The 27,899-nt window shown below is 34.6% G+C and overlaps 1 protein-coding gene across 5 annotated transcripts in view; it reads left to right on the forward strand.

Moving 5' to 3' along the window:
* Positions 1 to 27,899, forward strand: part of ZNF292 (zinc finger protein 292) — a 97,854-nt gene that overhangs the window by 48,758 nt on the left and 21,197 nt on the right. For 2 of the 5 annotated variants that reach the window (XM_003121280.5, XM_021089731.1), the window contains 5 exons: positions 2,245 to 2,399; positions 2,593 to 2,671; positions 4,953 to 5,088; positions 20,661 to 20,863; positions 27,716 to 27,852. In XM_003121280.5, the coding sequence (XP_003121328.1) occupies positions 2,245 to 2,399; positions 2,593 to 2,671; positions 4,953 to 5,088; positions 20,661 to 20,863; positions 27,716 to 27,852 (710 nt within the window). Of the gene's footprint in view, positions 1 to 2,244; positions 2,400 to 2,592; positions 2,672 to 4,952; positions 5,089 to 20,660; positions 20,864 to 25,464; positions 27,238 to 27,715; positions 27,853 to 27,899 lie in introns of those variants that run through there. The other 3 variants (XM_021089737.1, XM_021089734.1, XM_013992668.2) reach the window with 3 other exon arrangements.

Below are 27,899 nucleotides of genomic sequence, written 5' to 3' on the forward strand. Positions count from 1 at the left end.
ATTCTGGAAATCTTGAAAATATGAATAAGGTCATTCTCCACCATATCACCATAAAATAACCTTCCTTGGTTATAACACTAAAACCAACCATGCCAACATTTGCACCCATAGCATATCTTAGACACAGAACATACTCAGTTTTATTCCTTGAAGCAAAGAGATAATCACAAAAGAATTCCAGAATGCAGTTTGTTTTTTTTTTTTCGATTCAGTTGGTGCACTTGGTTTAGATTTTTTTTAAGTCCCGTTGAGAGATTCTTGTACCGCTGACATCAAATATATGGTGTCTTTTCCAGTACCACTTCTCAGACTCTCCAGTACCAAATAGGTATGGGTGCCCTACAGTTCAGGTGAATTAACATCAGATTCCATGTGTTAAAGGGCTCAGTCCCACGAGATTGCCCTTAACTTCAGCTGCCAGTTGCAAGTACTGGACCTTCAGGTTACCTGCACTTTTGTCCAACTTGGAGAGGGTCAGGGTCTATGAATATTTGACTATTCAGAAAGTATGTTGTTATTATGTTGCTCTTTAATTCCCCAGATTACCCTTCAGTTCTTCCTTTTTTTCCTTACTCTCTCTGTTCACTTACTACTACTAGTATCTAAAGGTTCTTAGAGAGAACAAGGTAATAAGTGTTTCTTTTGAGTGTGTGATAGTAGAATAAAATTCCTTCCTTCTTTCCTCCCTCCCTCCCTGCACATTTTTAAGAAGCTGTATCTTTATGCCAGAGGATATAAGACCTCATGGACTTTTCCTTCAAGATATATCTTCTTTTCTAGGAAATAACACCTGAATTGCCATGTTTTGATGAGTCTTAAACCCTGAAGTATGAGAAGATTAATTGTGGAAGTCTTCTATATCATAAAAACATTTAATTAGAGTTCTACTTCATTTAGCGTAATTGTAGAATCTTTTAGTTTTTAGAAACTCGTGATTTTAGTAATTAGAGAATATGTGGGTGTCTTTAATTATTGTCACCAGTTTCTTCCATCTCTTCATTCTGTAGGATAAACAGCATTTTGTTTTTGCTTTTAGTAATTCTGATAAGGTGAAATATTTGAAGTACTCGCTTCATTTAAGGGATGGAGGAGTGCTTTTTATTTTAAAAAGCAAGCACTTTATGGAGTTCCCGTAATAGCTCAGTGGAAACGAATCTGACTGGTATCCACAAGGACACAGGTTCAATCCCTGGCCTCGCTCTGTGGGTTAAGGATCTGTCACGAGCTATGGTGTAGGTCGTAGACACAGCTCGGATCTGGTGTGGCTGTGGCTATGGCATAGGCCAAGTGGCTAAAGCTCTGATTTGACCCCTAGCCTAGGAACCTGGATATTCTGTGGGTGCTGCCCTAAAAAGCCAAAAAAAAAGAAAAAAAAAGAAAAAAGCAAGGACTTTCTTTATTACAAAAATTTACCTTATAGTAATTCTTTAAATATCTTTAATAGTGATTTTATCTGTTAAATATCTTTAGATGACTTTTTAATGATAAAGCTTGTCATAAAAACCAGTAATATGCTATATACCATTGTTTTTTATTAACCAAAAAATTATGTCTTTTCTGACCATATGCAATTCATTTATTATTGGATGTTGAATTATGTTACTTACATCAAAAATAGAAAACATAAATATTTGAAATTCTTTGCTGCATGCCTGATCAAGTACTACTTGCCCAGGTGTCTTTTTAAAATAACTTTTAGATCCTAGAAATTTGGGAATGAAAGGTGACATTTTGAATAGGAAAGAGAGGAGATAATGCACGCACTGTTTAAAACCAGCCTTGGAGTTCCCTCTTGTGGTGCAGAGGGTTAAGAATCTGACTGCAGTGTTTTGGGTTGCTGCAGAGGCATGGGTTTGTTCCCTAGCCCAGCTCAGTGGGTTAAAGAATCCAGTGTTGCTGCAGCTGTGGTGTAGATTGCAGCTGTGGCTTGGAATCAGTCCCTGGCACAGGAACTTCCATATGCCGTAGATGCAGCCATAAAAATGAATGAGTGAAAAATAAATAAATATCCAGACTTCATGAAATGATGCTATTATTAGATGAATTAACACTAATCTTTTTTCCTACAAAGAGCTTCTGGAAATAAGATTATGGTTTTATTACTTTTAATATTTTAATCAGGATAAACTACTTTTTATAAATAAAAGTTATTTTTCAAAATTTCTCCAGGAGGAAAGAGAAAGTTTATTAGTCAATACGTATTTTTTTTATATTGAATACTTTTTGTTATTCCTTCCAAAACAGACACTCCTTGAATATGCAGAGAAATGGAAAACTTCAGAAGATCCTTTACCTTTATTGGAGGTATACACAGTGGCTATCCAAAGTTATGTTAAAGCCCGACCTTATCTTACCTCTGAATGTGAAAATGTAGCATTGGTTCTGGAACGCTTGGCATTGTGAGTAGACCTTTTGAGTAAATAAAAAATTAGACTTAGCTTTTTTGTTTTTATTCTATATCTCAGGTCTTATGACAGTTTAATTTTAAATAGTTTAGTTATGGAGCATCTACTGATGGTATTAAAATTATTCATCTTATCTTACTTTGAATTTTAATAGTGTTTTGTATTTTTACCAACTTTTGTTTTTTAGAAGCTGTGTTGAACTTTTACTGTGTCTGCCTGTTGAATTATCTGATAAACAGTGGGAACAATTTCAGACACTAGTGCAGGTGAGAATTTTTACCTACTAGATTTAATTTAGGTATATTTTATACTGGTTTTCTCTATTCTTAATATAATATTTGGTTAAACTTTAAAAGATCTAAGTAATGACAAACATTAATTGTGTTCTTATTAACCTTAGTGTCCTGCCTACAGTAGATGATCAATAAATGTTTGCTAAGTGTATATGTACAATTTAAATAGATGGGTGAATATTGCATTGTTCTTTAAGATCAGATAATTAGAGCTTTGCCAGAGCAGTAAGGGAATACAAAAGGAAATAACCTCATTTGTATTTAGAAACAGTAAACTGTTGATGAAAATTGCAGTATGCTTTATAAAAATATAAGATGTCTCATTTAATCTTTACGAAAACTGTGGGGGTAGGTATATTTTTCCCATTTTAAAGGTGAGGAAACTGAGGCTCAACTCTAAAATATTTATCTGCCCAAACTTATACAGCTAATATAACAAAGCAGTTATTTGAACCAAGGTTCTTTATTCCATAGCCCATAATTTTTCTCCTATATCTGAAAACACATGCTTTATCTCTTTTATTTAGTGCTATTATTCCACTTATAAAAGTACATAGTTTAGCACTTAGTTGTTTTTAGTATTTTTAAGAATGTTAAATTTTGTTTAAGCACTAGATTGTGCTGGATATAACTTCAAGTAAGTTTTGAATAAATGGTGACTTAAAAAGAATATTCCTACTAGCTAGTCTCAAAATGTATAGTTGTTTCTCTACTTCTCTAGCCAGAGTTCCTAAAATATCTTTTGGCTTTATGTTTTTCTGTAGAAGATATAATAAAAAAGAGGATTAGTCTCAAATTTTAGAAGCATGTGAAATAAACTATAGTTAGGCATAGAAATTAACTTTCCTGTTTTAATATTAATCATTAAATCTGTATCAAATGCAAAATTCTTGAAGGTAGGATTCACATCTTTATACAGTAAGGTTCTACATAGTGTTTTATACATAGTAAATACTTAATAACTGTTGAAATGAAAGTGTCTTGTCCTGTTTGTCACATTGCAACTAACTTTTTAATTATGCAGCTTCTACTTCAGCATATTAGTAACTTGTATCAGGTTTTTTTCCTAGCAAGTGTTTATTTTTAGGTAAACGATTATTTCAGGACTTCTTAAATTATTTGGCATTCAGATACAATCTGCCACAGAATTAATTATTGTTTATATGCAAATACTGAATTCCTTATACTACTTATTTTGTTTGTCAACATAAGGTAAACTTTTAAACTCTCCTTTTCGAAACAATAACATTAGTTGATAGTTTTTTCATATGAGTTAATGAGAGGGAAATAACTCTTTAAACCCCAGTATGGTAGCTCTCAGTAGTTGCTCAAAGAAAATTTTGTAAAGCAGTTGAACTTGTTGCAGTGAGAAAATTTTTATGGTTTTGAGTAACAGACTTTTTATATAAACATAACTTGCAGCTTTAAGAATTTCTGTGACACTTTGCTTTCATTTCAGAGCTTACTTGGGCTTATTTTATACCTGCTTAACAACATTTGTTTTATTTTGCCTGTGTTTTAACTGTTTAAACATTTCTTTACTCCACTAGAGGATAAGCCCAATAAATTCAGGGATTAATTGCTCTCCTCCCTAGTACTTTACCCATTGAAATTCTCAATAAACATTTTCTGAATTGAATTAAAACTGTTGATCTTTTGTGGCCTGAAGAATAGGTCAGTTGCTTGAACTCTTGGAAACACGTAAGCAAGGTTCAGTCTCAGCTTTAACGGGTTATTACCAAGGTTATATAATGAATAAATGAAAAAAATCATACATGTAGTTGTTTTCTTTTGGTAAGTCCCTTTTATTGAAATGTGTGTATACAAGTTGTCACTTAGGCCTTGATGCAGATTTGTTATTTATTAATGGTAGAAAGTTTTTTGGAACTTTTTTTTTTTTTTTTTTTTTTCACTAACACAGAGGATAAGAAATGTGTAAGGTATTCCATGCTATGGATACTCTGATAGCTTCCTTGAGAAATAACTTTGCTCTTGGTTTACTTTTTTTGTGGAAAAAATAACATAGACTTATTTCTAGAAATACATTGTATTTATTTAAAATTTATAATTAATATAATTCTTATCCTTGAGAATCATCTTTAAAAATTAGAAGGATTCAGCACTTTGTAATGTGACATGAAAATTTTAAAATAAAAGTCTTATTTTTCAAAAGTTTAGTATTATATTTAAAGCCTGATAAGCTTGCTTTTAAAAATCTGTTGTAATTCTTTGGATGTTTATTTAATATTTATAGGTAGCTCATGAAAAGCTGATGGAGAATGGCAGCTGTGAATTGCATTTTTTAGCTACTCTAGCTCAAGAAACTGGGGTGTGGAAAAACCCGGTACTGTGCACTATTCTTTCCCAGGAACCATTGGATAAGGATAAAGGTAAATTTTCTAGAGAGAGAGAGAGAGAAAAAAAAAAAAAAAAAAAGAAAGAATAATTGGACTAGAAAAAATAAGTACTAAAAATTGTTTTGATATAATTCATCTCAAGATATTCTAAGAAGGACCGTTTAAATTTTATAAGAGGTACTTGAGGCCCTTCACTTTATTTTACTGGGGGAAGATGTATTTATAGGATTATACAATCTTAGAGTAACAGAAAAACTCAAATTTTTTCTCAGCATCATTTCTTCAGAGGAATTCCCTCTGCAGCATCCTGACAGGTGGCAATCTAGCTTGTATTTGATAACTAACTTATTTGACAGATGGAGAAGCAGAAATAGAATAGTGAAATGATTTTCTTCAAAATAGAATAAAAAATTAATACTGGAACTCTCAAGTCTTCTGTCTCTATGATTAGTACTCTTTCTCAAACAGCTCAGACTCACTTTATCCTGCTTCGTTGTTATCTTGTGGGCTTAGGCAATAAAGATCCCAGTTAAACTTAAACTGGCAGGTATCCTATTAGAAGTTGATGGCTAACCCAGAGTTCAAAAAATATATATATGCCACAAAAAAGAGCAGAGTTATTGTCTTTGGTACTTACTTGAAATTGTTTAGGAAAGTGCATGCATTTCACCCTAAGCTTTCCCAAGGCATTTAACTAGAGAAGTAAGTAAGCTTTTTCCATTGTTTATTTATGCTTTTCTTGCTGAATGATAGCAAACTGTAGGTATTTTGCTGTGTGATAACAGAGTAGTATAAGCTCATTTTTGCTAACTCTTCTGGTACTTGGATATTTACCAAAATGCTTTCCAGCTAGTCTCCAAATTTCCTTCAAGCTAGTTGTTCCTGATTCCACTTTTAACATATTTCTCCTTATCTTTTTTTTTCCCCCTTTATAGCTGGTTTACAGTGTTCTGTCAGTTTTCTATTGTACAGCAAGGTGACCCAGTCACACATATATACATTCTTTTTTCTCACATTATCATATTTCTCCATGTCTTTTGGCTAGTTTTAGTAAGGTTGTCTGTTTCTTAGTTTTCACCAAAAGTTTTTTTTTTTTTTAATTATCTCCCATCCTTTGAGTATATCCTCAGATTAGCTACAGTGTTCTCAGACCTTGGAGAAATGGAGCCTCATTATTTAAAATAAGAAGAAGAAGAACATCTAAAAGTTGAGAATTTTAGTTTAAGGGTATTTTTTTTTTTTTTTTGCCATTGGCATATTAGCTTTTTTCCCCAATATAGTAATACCAGCTTGTTTTTTATTTCTATAACCAGTTACACTTTCTAGTCTTCTCAGCTTTGGGAATATTAGATGTAATATATTAATAATAATATCAAATTACATTGCATAATTCCTAAAAGTTTGAAATGTGCTTTTATATGCATGGTTTCATTTAACTTTCACAATGATCCTGTGAAAAAAGTAGTGTCTATTGTCCCTATTTTGCAGGTGAGAAGATGGAGGCTCAGAAAGATTGTTTTTTACGTCACATGCCAGTGATGTGAGGTAGAGCCAGGAATTAAAGTGAGGTCCCCAACCTCTCTCCTTTTTATATTATGCCATGCTGCACCCAGCCTAATAAACTTACACTGAACTGAAATAAAGGATTAACTCCTTTTTTCTGTTGGCAGTTTCTGAAGAGCATCTTTGCCCAACTCACACATTATCCTAATGCAGGAAAATGGAACCTTTATCTTAGCAGGGATTTAAAATTTATTTTAAAATAATATGTGCTCAATTTCTTTACTTGTTCAAATGTGCCTAACATTGTTTCTGTTAACAAGTGTCCTCACCCAACTCTATGCTGCTTATTTCTTGATTTTTACCTGGCATAGCTACTGGAATAATTTGGACTATGCAGGCAAGAGTTCTGTAGTAGCAGATGGATTGTAGGTAGCCAGATTTAATACAACTCATGAGGCAACCAGAGAGATGTTACATGACTGAGAGACTTTGCAGCTGCAGTCTTTACTTGATCCTCTGTTAAAATAAGTTTTTGATGAGAGTTATTTTATGGATACTCACACAGACTTATTTCCTCCTTTGTAAAACTCAAAGGAATTAACATTTTACATATACATGCTAATTTATTTACATTTTCAAATTTGATAGCTCTATAGCATGTGGAATTTTTAGTTTTTTGGAGGGTGGGGGGGGCGCTATACTTGGGCATGCAGAAGTTCCAGGGCCAGGGATGGTACCTGCGTCACAGCAGCAACCTGAGCCATAGCAGTGACGATGCTGGATCCTTAACCCACTGAGCCACCAGGGAACTTCTAGTCTTTTATACAGTATATCCAGCCAGCCCCTTAGTTTAACCCATGCTGGCCTATAGTAAGTTTGACAAGAAGAGCTACAACTCAGACAATAATCAGTATTCTATATTAGGCTGTGCTCATTAGTGTTTATAGCTAAGCCTTTGAAGGTTCGATGTAGTATTTGAAAAGTAGGTAATCCACTTAATCCTGATTTGTTTTAAATAATTTTTGTTGACTACTTTTGGAACTACTGAAACCCAGCTAAATCAAGACATGCTGTTTGAGTGAGGGATTTGAGAGTACATGGGACTCAGTTAAAAATGCTGGTTTCACTTTAAGGTTTTAGCATCTCTGGGATAAAGTAACCCTAATAACTAAACCAGCAAAATTCAAGTAGATGTCCTTTGAATATCATAGGAAAACATTATTTGTACCTTTCTTTAGTTATAATCTCAGGATTGGAAAGGCACTGAATGCTCATTTATTTTTTACCCAGTTTTAACTTCCTCACTAATAAATAGGCCTTTGCTCCAACACTTCTTGAGAATGGAAACTGTGTAATTCAGTCATTTGTAGCCTGCTTTGTTGTTTAGATTGTGAAAACTACATTCTTAGAGTTTTCATCTTTTGGATCTAGTGCTTTCCTAAAGCATACCTAACAGTATAAATCCCTCTTTCATGCTATAACAATTGAGATAGTTAAGGTCACCATCATGTTTACACTTTGTCATCTTTTATTCTAAAGACTAAAAGCTGTCCTGGTGCAGCATGATTTTATATGTGCAGTCATGGTTCCAGACTCTTTAGTGCATTTTGTTTGTTCTCTTTCATGGGTAGATCTTGCCAGCTCTGAGGTCATTGGTACTCTCTCCACCTTCATCCTATTGTGACTTAAGTTGACATTACCTTTTGTGACAGCCTTATTCTCACAACTCAGTAAGATTACTAAAATCACACCAAAATAATTTTTTTAAATATATGCATCTCTTAAAGTATTTACTTTTTTTTTTGGCGTCACCCATGGCATGTGGGACATTCCTGGTCCAGGGATGGAACTCACACCACAGCAGCAACCTGAGCCACTGCAGTGACGATGCTGGATCCTTAACCTTGGTGCCAGAGGAGAACTTTTGTTTACATTTTTATATGTTGTATTTTAGCACACCAAGTTTTTTTTTTTTAATTTAAATAAATTTCACTGTCTTAGGTTCATTTTCTGTGCAACTTGTCAGTATCTTTTTAAATCTTGATTTTGTTAATTCAGGGTTTTTGTCCTTCCCAGTTTAAGCAGATCTTACTAGTTTGCAGTCTGTTAGCATCCAGGTTTCTAATAATAACCATTAAAAAGGTTATATTCAGAAACCTAACCCCTGGGATAACTTTGGAAATCGTCTTGCTTGCTTTCAGTTAATCAATACCTTTTGATTATGGTTGTTTCATCAAATATGTCTTTCTTTATGTCTCGTCCATAAAGATTTGATGAAAGACCACAAGAAGTCTTTGGCTAGAGTTGAATTATGTAAGATTGTTTAATATTGAGGTTAGTCTGACCTAATTAATTTTAAATTAACTTTTTAGAGTATTTCATTTGTTTGTTTATTTTGTCTTTTTGCCTTTTCGAGGGCTGCTCCAATGGCATATGGAGGTTCCCAGGATAGGGGTCTAATTGGAGCTGTAGCCACCAGCCTACACCAGAGCCACAGCAGCTCGGGATCCAAGACGTGTCTGTGACCCACATCACAGCTCACGGCAACACCGGATCCTTAACCCACTGAGCAAGGCCAGGGATCAAACCTGCAACCTCATGGTTCCTAGGTCGAATTTGTTAACCACCAAGCCACAATGGGAATGCCAAATATTTTTAGATTTACAGAAAAGTTGTGAAGAGTTTCCAAAACTCCACAACCAGTTTTCCCGACTGTTAGTATCTTACATAAATGTGGTACATTTGCCACAATTAATAAACAAGTATCGATACTTTGTTATTAACTAAAATCCATGCCTTATTCAGATTTCCTTAGTTTTTTACCTGATGTCCTTTTTCTGTTCCAGGATCCCATCCAGAATACCACATAACATTTAGTCATCATCTCCTTAGGCTCCTCTTGGTTGTGACAGTTTTTCAGACTTTCCTTGTTTGTTTATAAGCTTGACAGTTTTGAGGAATACTGGTCAGGTATTTTGTAGAATATCCCCCGGTTGGGATTTGCCTAATGTTGCTCTCATGATCACAACTGGGCTTAGGGGTTTTGGGGAGGAAGATCGCAGAGGTAAAGCCCATTGTCATCACATCATACCAGAGGTACATATTATCAACATGACTTCTCACTGTTGATGTTAACCTTAATCACCTGACAAAGTAGTGTGTTTGTCAGGTTTCTCTATTATAAAATTACTTTTTTTCTGCCTTTCCATGCTGTGCTCTTTAGAAAGAAGTTACCACTTGCAGCCCATACTTAAGAAGTGAAGAATTAATCTCTACCTCCTTGAGGAGGCAGTATCTACACAGATTATTTGGAGTTCACAGGAAATTTGTCTTTTATTTCCCACTTATTTATGTATGTGTTTATATCAGTATGGACTCATGGATATTTACACTTTGGTCATAATCCAATATTAGTTTATTTGTTGCTCAAATTGTTCCAGTTGGGGCCATTGGGAACTCTTTGAGTTAACTTTTGTGTTCCTTTGATATATCTCCGTCATTGTAGGTTATGTTTTTTTGTTTTAGTACTTCCTTGCTTTCTGGCACTATAGGATGCCCCAGGCTTATTGTGCATATTTCCTGCTCTAATCCTAGAATCAGCTACTTCTCCAAGGAATCCCTGATTGCTTTTATTGGAGAATAGCATTAGAAACCAAGACCTGGTAGTTGAGTGTGTTCACTGCTACTGGGGTGTTGTTGCTTCTGGGATCTCTCAGCAGACAAAGCAAGAAAATGCATATGACTAATCTGTGTATGTACACATATCTGTTAATGTTTCTATATGTAACCAGCTCTATCTATATTAAACTAAATATGAGCGTTTATACTGATGTCTTCAATTCTAATCTATATTACATGGATCATTTTAGCTTTCTCTTTTTGCTTATCTGTAACTTCTCACTTCATTGGAATGTCATAAAATTGGAATATACAGTATGTGGTCTTCAGATTTGCTGCTTCTACCATTGACCATCCATATACTTAATCAGTCCTAGTATACGTGTATAGTAGTTTCAGAATTGATAACCTGTACCCCTATGGAAAACAACTTTATTGAAGTACAGGTCCTTTTTCCATTCTTACCGATTCCACCCAAAGTTAGTTAGGTGAGCATCCTATTCTCCCACCTCTTTCAGTGAAGTTCTTTTGTCACATTTGTAAGACAGATGCTTTTGTCATATTCTGCATTCTATCCTGGGGTTCCCAGCCTCATTCATATATATGTGTGTGTGTGTATAAATATATATGATATTTACATACCTTAAGTTTTCTTCTTTGTGTTGTAAATTTCTATAGGTTTTGACATATATCCATCATTACAGTGTATAGAATAGTTTTACTGCCCTCAGAAAATTAACTGTGCTTCATCTGTTCAGTCCTCTTCTGAACACCTGACAACTATTGACGCGTTTACCATGCCTATGATATTGCCTTTTGGAGATTGTCATATAATTATAGACTTTTGAAGTTCCTGTCGTGGCTCAGTGGTAACAAACCTGACTAGTATCCATGAGGTTGCAGGTTTGATCCCTGACGTCGCTCAGTGGGTTAATAAGTATCCGGTGTTGCTGTGAGCATGGTGTAGGTTGCAGACCCAGCTCATATCCTGCATTGTTGTGGCTGTGGTGTAGGCCAGCAGCTGCAGCTCTGATCCGACCCCTAGCCTGGGAACTTGCATATGCCACATGTGTGACCCTAAAAAAAATTTATGTATGTTAATATATGTATTTAGGCTTTTCAGTCTTGCTTTTTTCACTTAGCAACATTCATGTAATGTTCATCTATGTATTTGAGTAGCTTAATAGCTCATTCCTTGATATTGCCAAATAGTATTCCATGTATGAATGTACCATAGTTTATCCATTCACCCATTAAGGGGCATTGTATTTACTACCAGTTTATAGCATTTATGAATAAAACTGTGATATCATTTGCATACAAGTTTTTCTGTGGATCTAAGTTTTCACATCATTTAGCTAAATACCTAGGGGTAAGATTGCTAAGACATATGGTAACATTATGTTGCTTTGTAAGAAACTGCAAAGCTGTACCATTCTGCATGTTGTGCTAGATTCTCACCAATAATTGATAGTGTCTGTTTGGAGGATTTCAGTCATTTTCTAATAGGTGTGTAGTGATATCACATTGTTGTTTTAATTTGTGTTCTGTACTGGCAAATGATATTAAACATCTTTTCACATGTGTATTTGCCATCTATATATCTCTTTAGATTAGGCAGCTGTTTTATATTTTTTGCCTACTTTTTAATCAGGTTATTTTCTTATTGTTGAGCCTCTGTTCTGTGGTATATTTTGCTACAAGTCCTTTAGGAGTTAGGAGTTTCGCAAATATGGTCTTTTACTCTGTTGGCTTGTCCTTTTCCTTTTAATGCCTTCCAGAGAGCCTAAGTTTTAAATTTTAATAAAGCCCAATATATCATTTTTTTCTTCCTGGATTGTGCTTTTGGTGTTTTATCTACAAATATTACCAAACCCAAGGTCATACAGATTTTTCTCCTCTTTCATCTAGAAGTTTTATAGTTTTGCATTTTACATTTGGGTCTGTGATCCATTTTGAGATAATTTTTGGAAAGTATAATCTTAACTTATGTTTGATGAATATGTCTTGGCTCTTAACAATCACACTTTTACCCCTGAACACTCAAATCTATGTTTTTACTATAATTAATTTTGAGACTTTTAGGAATATATCTATTCCTCTAGTCTACAGTTTGCAAAATGTACTTTCAGCCCCATTTTGAAAATTGTATTTTCCATTCTATTTCCATTTTCTCCATTGTTTGTTCTGCCCTTTTCAATGTAAAGCCTCTTATCAGAACACCATAAAAATAAAGAAATTCTGGCTCAGTGGAAACGAATCTGACTAGCATCCATGAGTACGCAGGTTTGATCCCTGGCCTTGCCCCGTGGGTTAATGATCCAGTATTGCCATGAGTCGTGGTGTAGGTTGCAAACATGGCTTGAATCCCAAGTTGCTATGGCTGTAGTATAGGCCGGCAGCTACAGCTCTTATTGGACTCCTAGCCTGGGAACCTCCATATGTCACAGGTGTAGCCCTAAAAAGACAAAAACAAAAACAAACAAACAAAAAAACAGAATAAATTCTCCTTTTCTCTGTCATCGTAAGTAATACATAATCAGTCAAACCCAAGGAACAGGCCTTTCTCAGGAAGTTTCCCACCTCCACCATTTTAATTGTTCCCAACTTTTTTGGTGAACTAGTGGTCATCTTGAGTTTTAACTTTAATAACAGTCTGCAAGGATGTGTAGTGCCTGCATCCTTGGTCCTGAGACCGCTTTTTCTTCTTTGTTCTATGTCATTATTGTAAATTTAAACTCTGAAAGAGCTCCTATTAACAGTCACTTAATTCCTCCAGTCCTTTCCCTTCTATTTTGGAATAATTTGCAGTTGTATAAATTGTGTTTTTTTCAGCTTGCCAGTTCTCTCTTAAATCCTAAGCCCTATGGTTCTCTCTCTCTCTCTTTTTTTCTGAACTCCTTGGTTTTCAAAGGAAATTTCTAGAGCTTTGGTTTTTCCACAGGACTTATAAATCATTCAGAGCTGTGCGAGAAAATAAGTCTTTATTTCAGTAATAAACTTGGTATTTTAAAGTGAAAATGGAAAAATGTACTCCCTGGTTTACCAGATATTAACATATCTAAGATGTAATAATATTTTAAGGGAAGAGGAGATGGGAGGTGAGAGCAAACATTAACAAATACTTTCTAGATAAATAGGGTGAAACCAGATCTGATTACATGCAGCTGAATTTAGTTTTGGATAGTAAATCTCCAGTTCTCTTACTTTATACTTTTGCTGTATCTTATATGTGTTTTTATATCTTTACCTGTCTACGTAGAGAATACCAAAAGGGGGAGGTTCTGAGATCTAGACTTAAATCTATTGGCGGCTGTTTTTTGATCATTTTTGTTTTGGGGTTTTTTGTTTGTTGGTTTGTTGGTGTTAGGATGTTTCTTATAGAAAGTCACTAAAAATAACACCTTATAGACCATAAATTAAGTACTCTTAGAAATATAGATTTCCTAAATTGTTTATTTTGTTGTCCTTTTGGTTTTTAAAAAAATTTTTTGCCTTGTCTCTCTTTTGCTTTTACCTGACCTTGTCTTTTTAAGTAAGTGGAATATTTTAGATTTTATTTTAAAAAATCACTGCTAATTTAGATTGACTCTTACTTATGTGGAAACCATTAGATTGTTGAGAATCAGTGACTCTGAATAGAATTATCTGATAGAACTTAACTGCAGTAAGCTTGTAAAAGTGTTCTCTCTCCTCAGGCTGATGCTTTTATTTTGCATTTTGTTAGCCTTAATAATATTCTGTTATTACATAACTAAATATAATGACCACTAAGGTTTTATTTTTACTGAAAGTGATTTTAAAACCCACATTAATTGGCTTTATAGACATCCTAAAATACTCATTATTTCTCTTCTAATGAGTGTATTTCATAATAATGTTTCATAGGTAAATATGTCAGAATTTAATTAAATGTAATGGCAATAATTAAATCTTATTTCACACAAAAATTTTAGGGTTGCGTACTTACTAGGTTTGCCTATAAAATGGAATTTTTTATTTTTAAAATTTTTATGTTTTTACAATATTTTGGCTATGCCTACAGCATATAGAAGTTCCCAGGCCAGGGATTAAACCTGCACCATAGCAATAACAATGCTGAATCCTTAACCACTAGGCCACCAGGGAACTCCATGTTTTTTTAATTTTTAAAAATTGTGTTTTATATCATAATTAACAAATTAGTTATGATCATAAATTTTCAGACCTAGTGAGAAAATTTAATGAGACTTAACCAAGTCTTTCTTTAAGAAATTCTGAAATCAACAAGTGAAAATTTTTTCTTTTAAGTGTATCATGTAGTCCCCCTAGGTGGGATGAAGATAAAGATACTCCCTGATAATTTGGACACTGAAACATAGTTACTTTTAGAGTAATGGCCCTTAAGTCGCAAGGAGAGTTTTAGACACACCAATGCTGGAGGTCTACCTCAGACCAATTAGCTTGGAGTCTCTGGGTATGAGCCCCAGACATTAGTACTGTTTAGAAGTCAGGATAATTGTACAGCCAGAGTTGAACTACTGATGAAGAGCTTAAAGTGTTAAATTTTTATTAAATTTCTGAATTTGGATTTTTTTTTTTTTTTTTTTTTTTGCCTTTTCTAGGGCCGCTCCAGAGGCATATGGATGTTCCCAGGCTAGGAGTCTAATTGGAGCTGTAGCCACCGGCCTACGCCAGAGCCACAGCAACTCGGGATCCAGGCTGCGTCTGTGACCCACACCACAGCTCACGGCAATGCCAGATCCTTAACCCACTGAGTAAGGCCAGGAAACAAACCCGCAACCTCATGGTTCCTAGTCGGATTCGTTAACCACTGTGCCACAACAGGAACTCCAGAATTAATTTTTTTTAATGTGTTGTTTAAATTGTGGTAAGAAACCACACAGCATGATATATATCATTTAATCGTTGTTAAGTGTACTGTTCAGTGGTGTTAAGTGTATTCATATTGTTTTGAAACAGATCTCCAAAACTTTTTCATCTTGCAAAATTAAAACCCTGTTTTAAACAATTTCCCCTTTTCCCTATCCTTCACTCCCAAGCCCCAGTTAGCCAGCATTTTTCTTTTTGTTTCTATGACTTCGATTACTTTATTTACCTCATATAAATGGAATCATACATATTTACCTTTTTGTGACTGGCTTGTTTCACTTGGCATAATGTTCTTAAGATTCAACCATGTTGTGGCATGTGACAGGATTTCCTTCTTTTTTAAAGATGAATAATACTGCAGTGTATGTATATACCACATTTGTTTATCTATTCATCTACTCATGGACATTTGGATTGCTTCTGCCTCTTGGCCCTTGTGAGTAGTGCTGCTGTGAGAGTGCAGATATCTCCTTGAAACCTTCCTTTTACTTCTTTTGTGTATATACCCAGAGGTGGACCATAGGTTTTTTTTTGAGGAACTTCCAGACTGTTTTCCGCAGAGGTTGTGTCATTTTATAGTCTCCTATCAACAGTATACAAAGTTTCCAATTTCTCCACATCCTCACCAACACTTACTTCCTGTTGTTTTTTTTGTTTCTGTTTTTGTTTTTTAATATAATAGCCATTCTAATGGAGAGGTGATATCTCCTTGTGGTTTTGGTTTGTATTTCTCTGATGACTAGTGATTTTACATATCTTTTAATGTGCTTGGCCATTTGTATATCATCTTTGGAGATGTCTGTTCAAGTTCTTTGCCAGTTTTCAGTTGGATTATTTGATTTTTTTGTCGTTGTTGAATTGTAGGAGTTCTTTATATATTCTGGACATTAACCCATTATCAGATATATGATTTGCAAATATTTTCACCCATTCTGTAGGTTGCCTTTTCACTCTGTTGATTCTGTCCTTTGAAGAATGAAGTTAAATTTGATGTAGACTTATTGTTTGTTTTTGTTGGCTGTACCTTGTTGTAGCCAATAAATCATTGTCAAGTCCAGTATCTTGAAGCTTTTCCCAATTGTTTTTCTTCTAGGAGTTTTATAGTTTTGGCTCTTACATTCAAGTCTTTAGTTCATTTCAAGTTTCTGGCTTTGTTTGTTTTGTGTGTGTGTGTTTTGGCTGCAGTATATAGCAGCTTGATAGGGGATTTCAGTTCCCAGAGCAGGGATCAAACCAGGGCCATGGTGGTGAAAGCACTGAATCCTGACCACTAGACCACCAGGGAACTCTCAAGTTTATTTTTTATGCAGTCCAGCTTCATTCTTTTTTTTTTTTTTGACTTTATTTTATTTATGTATTTATTTATTTGCTTTTTAGAGCCACACCCACAGTATATGGAGAGTCCCAGGCTAGGGGTCTAATCATAGCTACAGCTGCTGGCCTACGCCACAGCCACAGCCACACCAGATCCAAGCCGTGTTTGCAACCTACACCACAGCTTGTGGCAATGCAGGATCCTTAACCCCAGCTTCATTCTTTTGCTTGTGTATATCCAGTTTTCCCAGCACCATTTGTTGAAAAGACTATACTTTTCCTGTTGAGTAGTCTTGGCACCCTTATTGCAAGTAGTAAGGGTTTATTTCTGGACTTTTTCTGTTCTGTTACATCACCTATATGCCTGTCTGTATGCCAGTTTTGATTGTTTTGGTTATTGTAGCTTTGTAGTATGTTTGAAATAAGGAAGTGAGAGACCTCCTATCTTTGTTCTTTTTCAAAATTGCTTTGGCTATTTGAGGTCCCCTAAGATTCCTTATAAATTTTAGGATAAATTTTTCTGTACCTACAAAATAGCCATTGCAGTTCTATTGAGATAACATTGAATCTATATATTGCTTTGGGTAGTTGGACATCTTAATAATATTAAGTCTCCCAATTCATGAACATGGGGATCATTCCATTTACTTGTGTTGTCTTTAATTTCTTTCAGCAAATGTTTTGTAGGTTTCACTATATAAGACTTTCGCACTCTCAGGTTTATTCCTAGTACTTTATTCTTTTTGTTGCTATTATAAATGGAATTGTTTTCTGAATTTCCTTCTCAGATTGTTAATTGTTAGTGTATAGAAATGCAATTAATTTTTGCTTTTTGTATCCTGCAACTTTGCTTATTAATTTATTAGTTCTAATAGTTTTTTTATTTTGTGCTTTTTTTTTTTAATGGCATCTCTAGGGTTTTCTACCTATAAGATTATGCCAAATATAATCAGATGATTTTATTTCTTCCTTTCCAGTTTTGGTGCCTTTTATTTCTTGCCCAAATGCTGAATTAATTTTAAGAGAAAATATAAATTGTAATTTTTAAAAAGGAATAGTTGATTCCGATTCATATAGGCCATGATGAGAATTTTGGAATTCACCCTTTGAAGGCAAAGGGAGACCTTTTGGGAATTTTCACTAAGAGAAGATAATTGTGTGCTTTAGGAAGAAAAAAAAAAGCACCCTGGTCATAGTAATAGTGGCTACAGAAGACTAGCAGAGTGCAACAAAGTGTTCTGATAGATTAACAAATTGGGCTGAGAGGAGGAGGTGAATATTAGGCGTAGAGGTAGAGGAAAAGAATGGGATTGAGTACTTAAGGATTAGAAGTGATAGAATTATATGGTGGATTGTAGATTAGGATGAGAAGGAGGCAGGAGGAAACAATTTTATGCTGAGATAACACATACTGTGGTATAGAGATTTTTGTATGCAGAGTTTGAGATGCTTGTGAAACAGCTAGCCAGAGATTCTGTGAAGGGAATTATGTGCCAGTCTGAGTGTGGAAATGTACACACAGTAAGCAGGTTGACTCCACTCTGGGGGCAAGTCAGGACCTACTCTTAAGTTTTGGTGCATGGTACATGCTCAGTTAATATTTGTGTAAAAGTGTATCGCAAATGTTCAACTTATATATTGTAATAACTAGGTTAATTACCTTATTTTTCTTTTTTCTATTATGTAAGTAGCATTTTATGGGAAAGAGGTCATTATTTCCTAATTGAACTGGCCAAATATCATTCATTTACATTGCTGTTTTATGTCATCCAAGCTCTCTTTCTAGGCTTGAATGTAGTAAAACCTGCCCCCCCCCACTGAAGTACATAAATACAGAGAAAATAGATTAACAGACTTCCTAAGTAAAATTCAAGTAATTTTTACTTTTCTGGGATGGCAGTGGGTAAAGCAGGGTCGGGAGTGAAATTTGATGTGACTCAGGGGTAAAGATCACAAAACTTTTTTCTTAAGTTTATAGTCTTTGATGTGATATCATAACTCTGTAAGGAGAATATGCCCAGTATTGGAGAGAAATAAAAAGATACAGAAGAATGGGGTGAGGGAAGCAGTAAAAATGGAGAAAAGGGGGCGGGACAGGAGTGAATTGAGTTTCCAGTATGTTTAGAATTGAGTGTAGACTAATCTACTTTTGATCCATTTGAACCACGAACTTCAGAATACCTAATTATGTACCTTTAAAAGCCGATGGTGCTTCACAGCTTTTTATTGCTATAAGGTGCTATCCTACTAAGAAGTAGACACATCAGTTAAATGATAATATTTTTTTCTCGTCACACCACTGTGTTAAGGTGGAAATTGCAAGACTGAATTTTTCTGGTCCTGATTCTGTCATTAATTGGCTTTATGACCCTAGGAAGTCACTTGATTCTTGCCATGATGAATTGAATCCCTTGAGTGCCTGTGAGCCTCAGTTTACTCATCTGCCAAATGATGGAGCTGGACAAAATGATCTATAAAATTCTTTCTGCTCTGTCCTGTATTTCTTTGAAATCAATTTTGCCCTAAGTGTGGCAGTGGTTTCCCATTGTTTAAAAACACACACGTTTATTTTTAAAATGTATAGTATTAACATATATTCTATACTTGAGTTAGTACAGAAAGTATTTTGTATAATTTTGTTATTCTAACTTACATGCTGCTCTTTGAGATTTTAGGGAGTATTTGAAATTCTCCTGTTAAGACTGTCATGAGTTTTGTTAAAAATTGCCACCTTTAAATAATTTCTTTGCCATGATCTTCAGAGTTTATTCATTATGAGTTTTCGTGGGAGTATTTGAAATAATTCCCAGAATTTGTATTGCTAGAGTTTCCTGGAAATTCAAGCTTTTTTTAAAAAAAAGCCTATGACTTATTTATAGCCAGAATAACTTTTATTTAATGTTTTCATTAAAGATCTTTACAGATTTTGCTTTGGCCATTGAATTAAACTATGAAAAGATACTTGTAATATAATTAATTGTCCTAATTTAATGTGATATTAAAAAAAAGAAAAGTAATATCCTATATATGTCAGATGTATCATCAGAGGCACCAGATATAGTGTTGTTTATCTGTGTTCAGTCTTTTTACTTTTTTGTTTTCTTATAATGTGTAAATAATAAAGTAGCAGGTACAAAGGTCTAGACTTCAAGAAAAGGATGAAATTTGGGATCCTTTATTAAATTGCTTATATGCTCATGGTTTTAATGGAGCCATGATCATACTATTTTATGGAAGATTATTTTCATGGTGGAGTAGTTAGATCTGAAAAATAAAGGTACTGGTGGGTGGCAAAGAATATTTAAAGAAGCAAACAATATCTCTTATTTTCCATCTTCTAACTCACAAATTACTAGACATGTCTTCCAATCTGTCACAAGTAGAGAAATTGTGTTTTATTTATAGGACATTTAAAAATTTATTACTGAAAGCCTTCCAAAGGTTTTAGGCTAGCCATGATCAAGTAAATTTTTAACTTGATTTTTATCCTGGTAAAGAAAACGTAGGGAAAAGTTTAAATTTGCATATGTTAAAATTTAAATTCTCCTTCATACACACACACACACACACACTCACATTAAATTCTTATTCGTAGTTGATCAAGCAAGCACTAGGAAATTCAAAGATTTGAAAATGATAAATTTGTTAATGCATTAGTGGGTCTTCAGCAAGTGTTGAGGTTTTTTGATTGATATTTAATAAAAACAAACCCACAGAACTTTCAGCAGACTATCCTACCCCTTTATTTTTCTGTAGATATTTAAATTTGTTCTAAAACACCTGTTAAGGTAAGATAGACTTCACCTTTGTACAGTGAAAACTATATCAACAGTATTGAACACAATATTTGTTGAATTTCGTGTTTTAGAATATCCAGACATCCTTTTGTGGTTGCCCATATAAGTGCATAATGTCCTAGCCCTGAAAATTTCTAGAGATGCTGTCTCCTGATATTCAAGAATAATTGCTGTGGAAAAAGAATTTACTATATAATTTTAAGAACATTGACTCAGAATTTAATGCAAAATTATTTTTATCAAGAATTTAATTTCTCTCATTCTGAATGGTACTTCAGGGGCAAAAATATTTGATGTACCCTTTAAAAGTTAGTGGCATAGTCTCCTTTTTCTTATAAGGTCAATTATTTTGTAATGCCTGAGAGTAATAGCAAATTGCAACAACAACAACAAAAAGACTTTTAGTTTCTGTGCTTTTTAAAAAATATTCCTTGTAACTATTTGTATTGCAAATAAACTGTTACCAAATGTTAATAATCTATTATGTCTTGTTTTTTAAAGTGAATGAATTTTTAGCTTTTGAGGGTCCCATCTTGTTGGATATGAGAATTAAACATCTAATCAAAACAAATCAGTTAATTCAAGCAACTGCTCTAGCAAAGCTGTGTTCTGACCATCCAGAGATTGGTACAAAAGGTAGTTTTAAGCAAACTTACCTTGTCTGTCTTTGTACATCATCACCAAATGAAAAGTTAATCGAAGAGGTGAGTATGTTTTCTTTTGTTAGTAATTATTTTTTAAAGTAAAAATGTAATTTTTAATTAGATTAGAATGTCTTTGTCGTTTTTTTCTCTTAGATAATGAGGGGCCACTGTTCATCTTAAATTTTTGGCATGCTCTTAAGTGAGTCTAAGTGGCTTTCAAGATTATATGTAAACCAATTTCATCTGGCTTTTATTTTAAATAAGTTGGTTCTTTTAAGTGCTTTGGTTAAATTATGGGAAAGATGGTAGTAGCTTAATTTAGTTACTGTGTTTATGTTTGTTAGTATTTGGGCCTTAATTTCAGTTTTACCTGACTTCAAGATACTTGCAGATTTTTTTAACTGGCTAATTTAAGTAACTTAAATTTTATGACTTCTCCCTAGGAATGCTTTCTCCCTCTCTCTCTGCATATGTGTCTGTGTATATATGTATTTCTCTGCATATGTATGTGTGTGTATATATATTTGTATCTCTGTATATCTATATATGAATTATTTGTATATTTATTGTAAAACTTTATTTCCTTTGTAAGACAGATAATTCTGTTTTTTTACTTAAAGTTTGGCATAAAGCATAGTATTCATATATTTGTGTATTTAATGTATAGAATTCTGAAAGTAGAATAATAGTCCAAATGGGAATTTTTCATTTTGGAGGACTCATAATTCCAAAATGAAGTTTGAGGCAGAGTAGGAGAATTTAAAGTTGTTAATCAAGAAATAGGAAGTATGGCGTTCTGGTTGTGGTTCAGCAAAAACTAATCCGACTGGCAGGTGTAGCCGGCAGCTGTAGCTCCAATTCAACCCCTAGCCTGGAAACTTCCATATGCTGCAGGTGCTGCCCTAAAAGCCAAAAAAAAAAAAAAAGAAGAAGAAAGAGAAGAAATAGAAAATATGCATATAAGGAATTTACATGAAGAAAACTAATACATTGGACAGTGTTGTGCGAGTATTTAATGTATACGTCTTAAATCTCTAATGCAAGTATCCTTCGACTCCAGAGCAATGGAGAATGTAGAACAAAGGGATTATGGGACATTTTAGGATGTGCAGAGGGGAAAACTGAGATATGAGACAGAGAGGACAATTAACAGAGCATGCATGATCCCCTGAGTAGCCAGAGATTGTAATCACAGTCCAGAAGAAGGATAGCCACAGTCAGAAAGCTGAATGCCCATGTGAGGTTGTAGGTTGTAACAATTACAGCAATGATGATTGTGTGAATTTTCTTAAGAATAGAAAATGGAAAGGAAGCCGATAGCCTTGGAACAAGATTAGCAATAAGCCTGTTGTGTATGTTGAGAAAAATTAGTATACTGGGAAGAGTAATGTCAGGCAATTTCTAGGCCAAATAGAGTAGTGCCGAGGGTTCTAGCTTAGGAGCTAGCATTAGATTGGACATGAGCTATTTTTTCTTTAATATTTCTCTCATCTCAGCTAAGGGGCTTTTTAATCACTGTATAACAGGAACAAAATAGAAAATTGAAGTTTCTCATTAGTTGAGAATAACTTTGTAGACCAGTTGACAGATGTATAGTTTCTTGAGATAAAGCCTTGGAATTAGGTGTGACTTTTTTTATTCTTTAAATTATTGTGCTGCTGCATCTTATTTTTTCAGCTCCACTAAAATTTTCATTATCACTTCAGTCCCAGCCCTTAAGTCAGTCTGTCCATCCATGCGTCCTTCCTTCAGATTTTTATTAAATAAGTGATATAGGGAGTTCCCATTGTGGCACAGTGGTTAACGAATCTGACTAGGAACCATGAGGTTGCAGGTTCGATCCCTGGCCTTGCTCAGTGGGTTAGGGATCTGGTGTTGCCGTGAGCTGTGGTGTAGGTCGCAGACTCGGCTTGGATCCCGAGTTGCTGTGGCTCTGGTGTAGGCCTATGGCTACAGCTTCGATTAGACCCCTAGCCTGGGAACCTCCATATGCCTCGGGTGCAGCCCTAGAAAAGGCAAAAAGACAAAATAAATAAATAAGTGACATAGGCTGTCTCAACACTGAGGGGGTTAAAAGTGAGTAAGGCATAGGTCCTGTCCTAAAGAAGCAGGTCTTGTAGTAGGAAACTAAACATAGGAAGGTTCTGTTAGCTTTTGAAAGTCCTATTTGAAGTTGAAGACTATGATTTTTTAATCTCCAGGAAAAAAAATCTATTTCTAACTATCTTGAATAATCAAAAGATCTTGCAATACCAAACCTAATTTCCCTTTTGACTTAATTATCCAGTTAAGTAGCAACAGCCCAATCTGGTCTGGGAGATCCTCAGGAAAATTCTGAGGACCTTGGATATCTCTGATGCTCTGATGTCATATGAAATGATTTTTTTTTTCTTCTCATAACAAGCAGATAGTCACAGTTCACTAAAGTCTCTGTTCCCCACCCTAGAAACAAAACTAGATCACATAGTACAGAATAGGATGGAATATGTGTAAGTCTACACATTCCTTGTTTAAAAATCCCTTTTTTGCTTAGAGATTGTCTGATTACTCTTTTATGTTTCTAGTCCAGAAATGGAGAAACTTGTTCTTCATTGTTCCAAGTGGAATACGTTCTTCTTCCCCAAGGGAAGGTAGTCACTTTGGAACAACTATCCAGACATTGCCCCCTTTCAGAAGAGGTTTGCTCTCTCCTTCACATGATCTGCTTCAAATATTTACTTTACCTCTCTGGTTCTTGTAAGCATTTGAGGTTTCTACCCATTCCTTAGAGTAGATGAGAATAGATACTGGAGAGAGTCAACCATGGCTTGAATCTTAGTCCTCTTGAGGAAATACTTGTCCATGTGAGCCAGTAGACAAGGAATTGACTATTTTCCAGGACCTTTCAATGTGGTAGAAGTAGCAGCTAGCCCTGGCAGATGGCAGAGGAATGAGGCTGAGAGAGGTGAGTGTTTATTTGACTTCTCTGGAAGGAATGGAATTTGGCCTGAATTCTTGGTATAGGTATAATAGTGAAGTTAGCTGTGTTTATTTTATATCCAGTATTTCTGTTGGTTTTGTCATTAAAATAAACAGAAGTTAAAGTAAAATCCATTTTGTCTCTCTCTAACCATTATTTCCCATGTATTACTCCCCCAAGTAATTGTTAGGAATGAAATTTTATATTTCTGATATTGCATATATACATATATATATATATGAACACATATAGACACTTAAAACATACATACACAAGCATTCTCTTGTGGCACAGTGGTTAAGGATCACACATTGTCACCACAACGGCTCTGGTGGCTGCTGCAGCGTGGATTCAGTCCCTAGCCTGGGAATTTCCACATGCCCCAGCCATAAAAAAAAACCCACAGAAAACTGGAGTTCCCATTGTGGCTCAGTGGTTAGCAAACCCAACTAGTATCCATGAGGACACGGGTTGGATCCCCGGCCTTGCTCAGTGGGTTAAGGATCTGGTGTTGCCATGAGCTGTGGTGTAGGCTTGGATCCCTCATTGCTGTGGCTGTGGCATAGGCTGGCGGCTGCAGATCTGATTGGACCCCTAGCCTGGGAACCTCGGTGTGTGTGGGTGCGGCCCTAAAAAGACAAAAAACCATAGAAAACCAAAACAAAAAACATGCATACACATACACTGGCTGCTAATCGCTTTTTTACCTCTTAGTATGGACATCTTTCTTTATTATTTCTTAATAGATAATTTCTTTCTTTCCCATGGCTGCATAATTCCATAGCATAGATTTGTATCTTTAGCCAAACTAGGAGACTTTTAAATTGTTGCCTTAAAGTGATGAGGTGGCCCAGTTGGTTAAGGCTTTGGACTGCTAAATTGTTGCCTTGTACATACATCCTTTCAGGGGTGTTTTTTGGGGGGTGAGGAGTTGGGGGAATATGGGTGGGGTAAATTTCTTTAAATGGAATTGCTGAATCAGAGTCTACACATTTTAAATTAATAATAGGGCCATACCACCATCCAAAAGTAAAAAAAAAAAAAAAAAAAAAAAAGGGTTTTGCCAGTTTATATTCCCATAAACAGTGTATGAAATTTTTTTCCTAACACCAGAGATTATTCGTCTTTTAAATCTAGCCTGAGATTTTGCTAATTATTTTAGTATGACAGGTCCTTTTCTAGATTGAAAGCAATTTTATTTTGATAAGCAAAAGACTACCCCTGAAATGTGATTGCAGTCAGTACATTTTAAAAGTATACTTGTTAAATGTATGTAAAATATTGATGAAGTGTTCCATGTTTTTGAATACCTGATATAAAGAGCCATATTAAAACATAAAAGTCATTATTCACATTTTGAATTTTTTTTTCTGCTTTAAAAAGGGATTTAGCATAGTGTGTCTTCAACAAACAGATTATTCTTGTTGGCTTTAAATATTTTACTCATACTTCTAATTTTTCTGGTATTAAATTTTTGCTCATTTTTAAAAGTAATACAGGAAGTTCCCGTCATGGCGCAGTGGTTAACGAATCTGACTAGGAACCATGAGGATGCGGGTTCGATCCCTGGCCTTGCTCAGTGGGTTAAGGATCCGGCATTGCCATGTGCTGTGGTGTCGGTTGCAGATGCTGCTCGGATCCTGCGTTGCTGTGGCTCTGGTGTAGGCCGGCGGCTACAGCTCCGATTAGACCCCTAGCCTGGGAACCTCCATATGCCGCAGGCGCCACCCTCAAAAGACCAAAAAAAAAAGTAATACAGAATAGGTCCCTATATATAGTAGTATATTGGTAATACCTATTTATAATGCCTTGAATTATAAAAATAATTCTTGCTCATTGATGGCTGTATTTGACTTCTATTTCAGCCATTTATTAGTTTAAATATGGTTTCATTTTCTCTTTGGTGTCCTATTTTCTTTTTGAGTAGGCCATCTAGTGGCAAATCAGGGAAATGAAGGCTATCAAGTACACAGTAAAAATTGTTTCCTATAAGTATACTTATAAATGTGATGTTTTCTGTATTATTGAATATAGCAGATGTTTCCATTGGTATGCTATATATATGTGGATAAATAGAGACTACCTTACATAGATACAAATATGTATTTTAAATTATTAAGTGTAAGCTAATGTAGGTAAAATCATTGGGAAAATAAATTTCTTTCCTTATATATATTGTACAAATTTTACATCATTTGTGCATTGAACAAGAATGACCTAGGTTTTAGAAAAATAACAAAAAGATTTGATTAAAAATCAGACTTTCAAGATATAAGAATTTGTTAAACCTGAACACGCAAAACTCAGTAGTTAGCAATTAAAGACCCTCAACATGCTTGTGCATGTAGAATTCTAGAAAAATCATAGACTTTGAAGCTAGACCTAGGTTGAAATCTTGACTCTACTGATTAAGCCGTGTAACTTTGAGCAAGTAAGCTCTCCAAGCCTTATCTGTAAAAAGAAGTTGTGTCTACCAGGCAGGCTATTGTACTGATTAGCAATGCCACTTCTGAAGAAGCTGGCACAAATAAATGAGTAGTAGCTGCCATCTATTGTTATTATGGATATCTTATATGTAAAGTGTTGATACCTACCTAGTAGAAGAGTTATGATTAAAGAATAATTATATTTGTAAAATGTCTGACAGTGCATTGAACTTATTGCAGCTATTTGAAAATATATAAATATATATCATTCAGCCCCCCCCCCTTTTGGTTTGCTTATATAGGGGCACTAAGAGACAAAGGAATAGTGGAAAGAGCACTGTATCCAGGAGTTCCAGGACTTAGGTTTCAGTTTTAACTCTGACACTACCTTCATATTTACTTTAAAAAATCATTGTTGTTAAACACATAGACTCAGAGTTGGATCTTCTCTTGCCTTAGTGTTTTCTAGCTCAATTTAATGTGTAAAATAGAACCACTGAATCTATCTCCATGTAATCTTTATCCTCATTATCAAAGATCAGCCTCAAGAGTACCCTCATCCCCATGCAGATACTCGTTTAATCCTACACACATTATATTTTACACACACACACTTTTCCTGTACTCAAAAATTGAGGAGACAGAAGATCAACACAGAGGGGTATAGTTACCTCTGTGGTACATGGGTATTGATGGTCTGTGTTGATATTCAGTTCTTTTTGCCATCTATTAGTTATACCATGTAGGAATTAACCTTTTTTGTTCTGTGGAACACCAGTGATTTGTGATTATATGCCGTTTGTCATGTCCTTACCTCACAGCAAATACTGGTAGAGATCGTAGCTAAATTCTGTTTGTTTTATGTAGTAAATCACTGTAATGTAGTAAATTTTAATTTAAAAAAGTAAGCAATAGATGTAAGTGCATAATTAAATGAAGCAAGTTGCCTTCATCTAGGTTATACTTATGCATGCATGACTGTTGACAAGCTTTGAGATGGAATGAATTTATATGAAAAGAAAAATAATGGAGATTTATAGAAAACTGAGGTGAGCTTCATTTTAAAGTGGTATAGCCACATATAATGTTTCATATTATTCTTTTTTCCTCAGATAAATAGAAACTTTGTTTTTTAGGCTATATTCAGTAGATATAGATATTTCTGTATTTTTGCTGGTTCTAATCCTTTTTAAATTACTGGGTAATGGGGAAAAATACAAACAGCAGCTTTTCTTTTTCAGTATCTTAGACCTGATTTTAATAGGTAGAGGTTGCTTATAATTACCATTAGTTATTTACATATAAATGAATGCTTGTTTAGGTCTTTGAAGGTGGTTGGTTCTCTAACTTGAAGAAAGATTATTTCTTTGAACTGCAGCCAAGTAATGACAATTATGAATTGATAGTATATGAGTTAGGTTTTACTGATGAAAATGATTTATAAATATCTAATAAAAATTGTGAAGTATTTGCTATATATTCTAACAAAACCATTTTATGTCATATTTCTGTATCCTTTCTCTGTAGATTTCAGAAGTAGATTGCAAAGATGCCCTAGAAATGATCTGTAACTTAGAATCTGAGGGTGATGAAAAAAGTGCTCTTGTCTTATGTACTGCATTTTTATCACGTCAGCTTCAACAAGGAGATATGTACTGTGCTTGGTGAGTTGATTTTCTTTTGTAAAGAAAAGTTTGTTAAATAAGATTAC

This window comes from Sus scrofa, chromosome 1, assembly GCF_000003025.6.
Source record: "Sus scrofa isolate TJ Tabasco breed Duroc chromosome 1, Sscrofa11.1, whole genome shotgun sequence".
NCBI lineage: Eukaryota > Metazoa > Chordata > Mammalia > Artiodactyla > Suidae > Sus > Sus scrofa.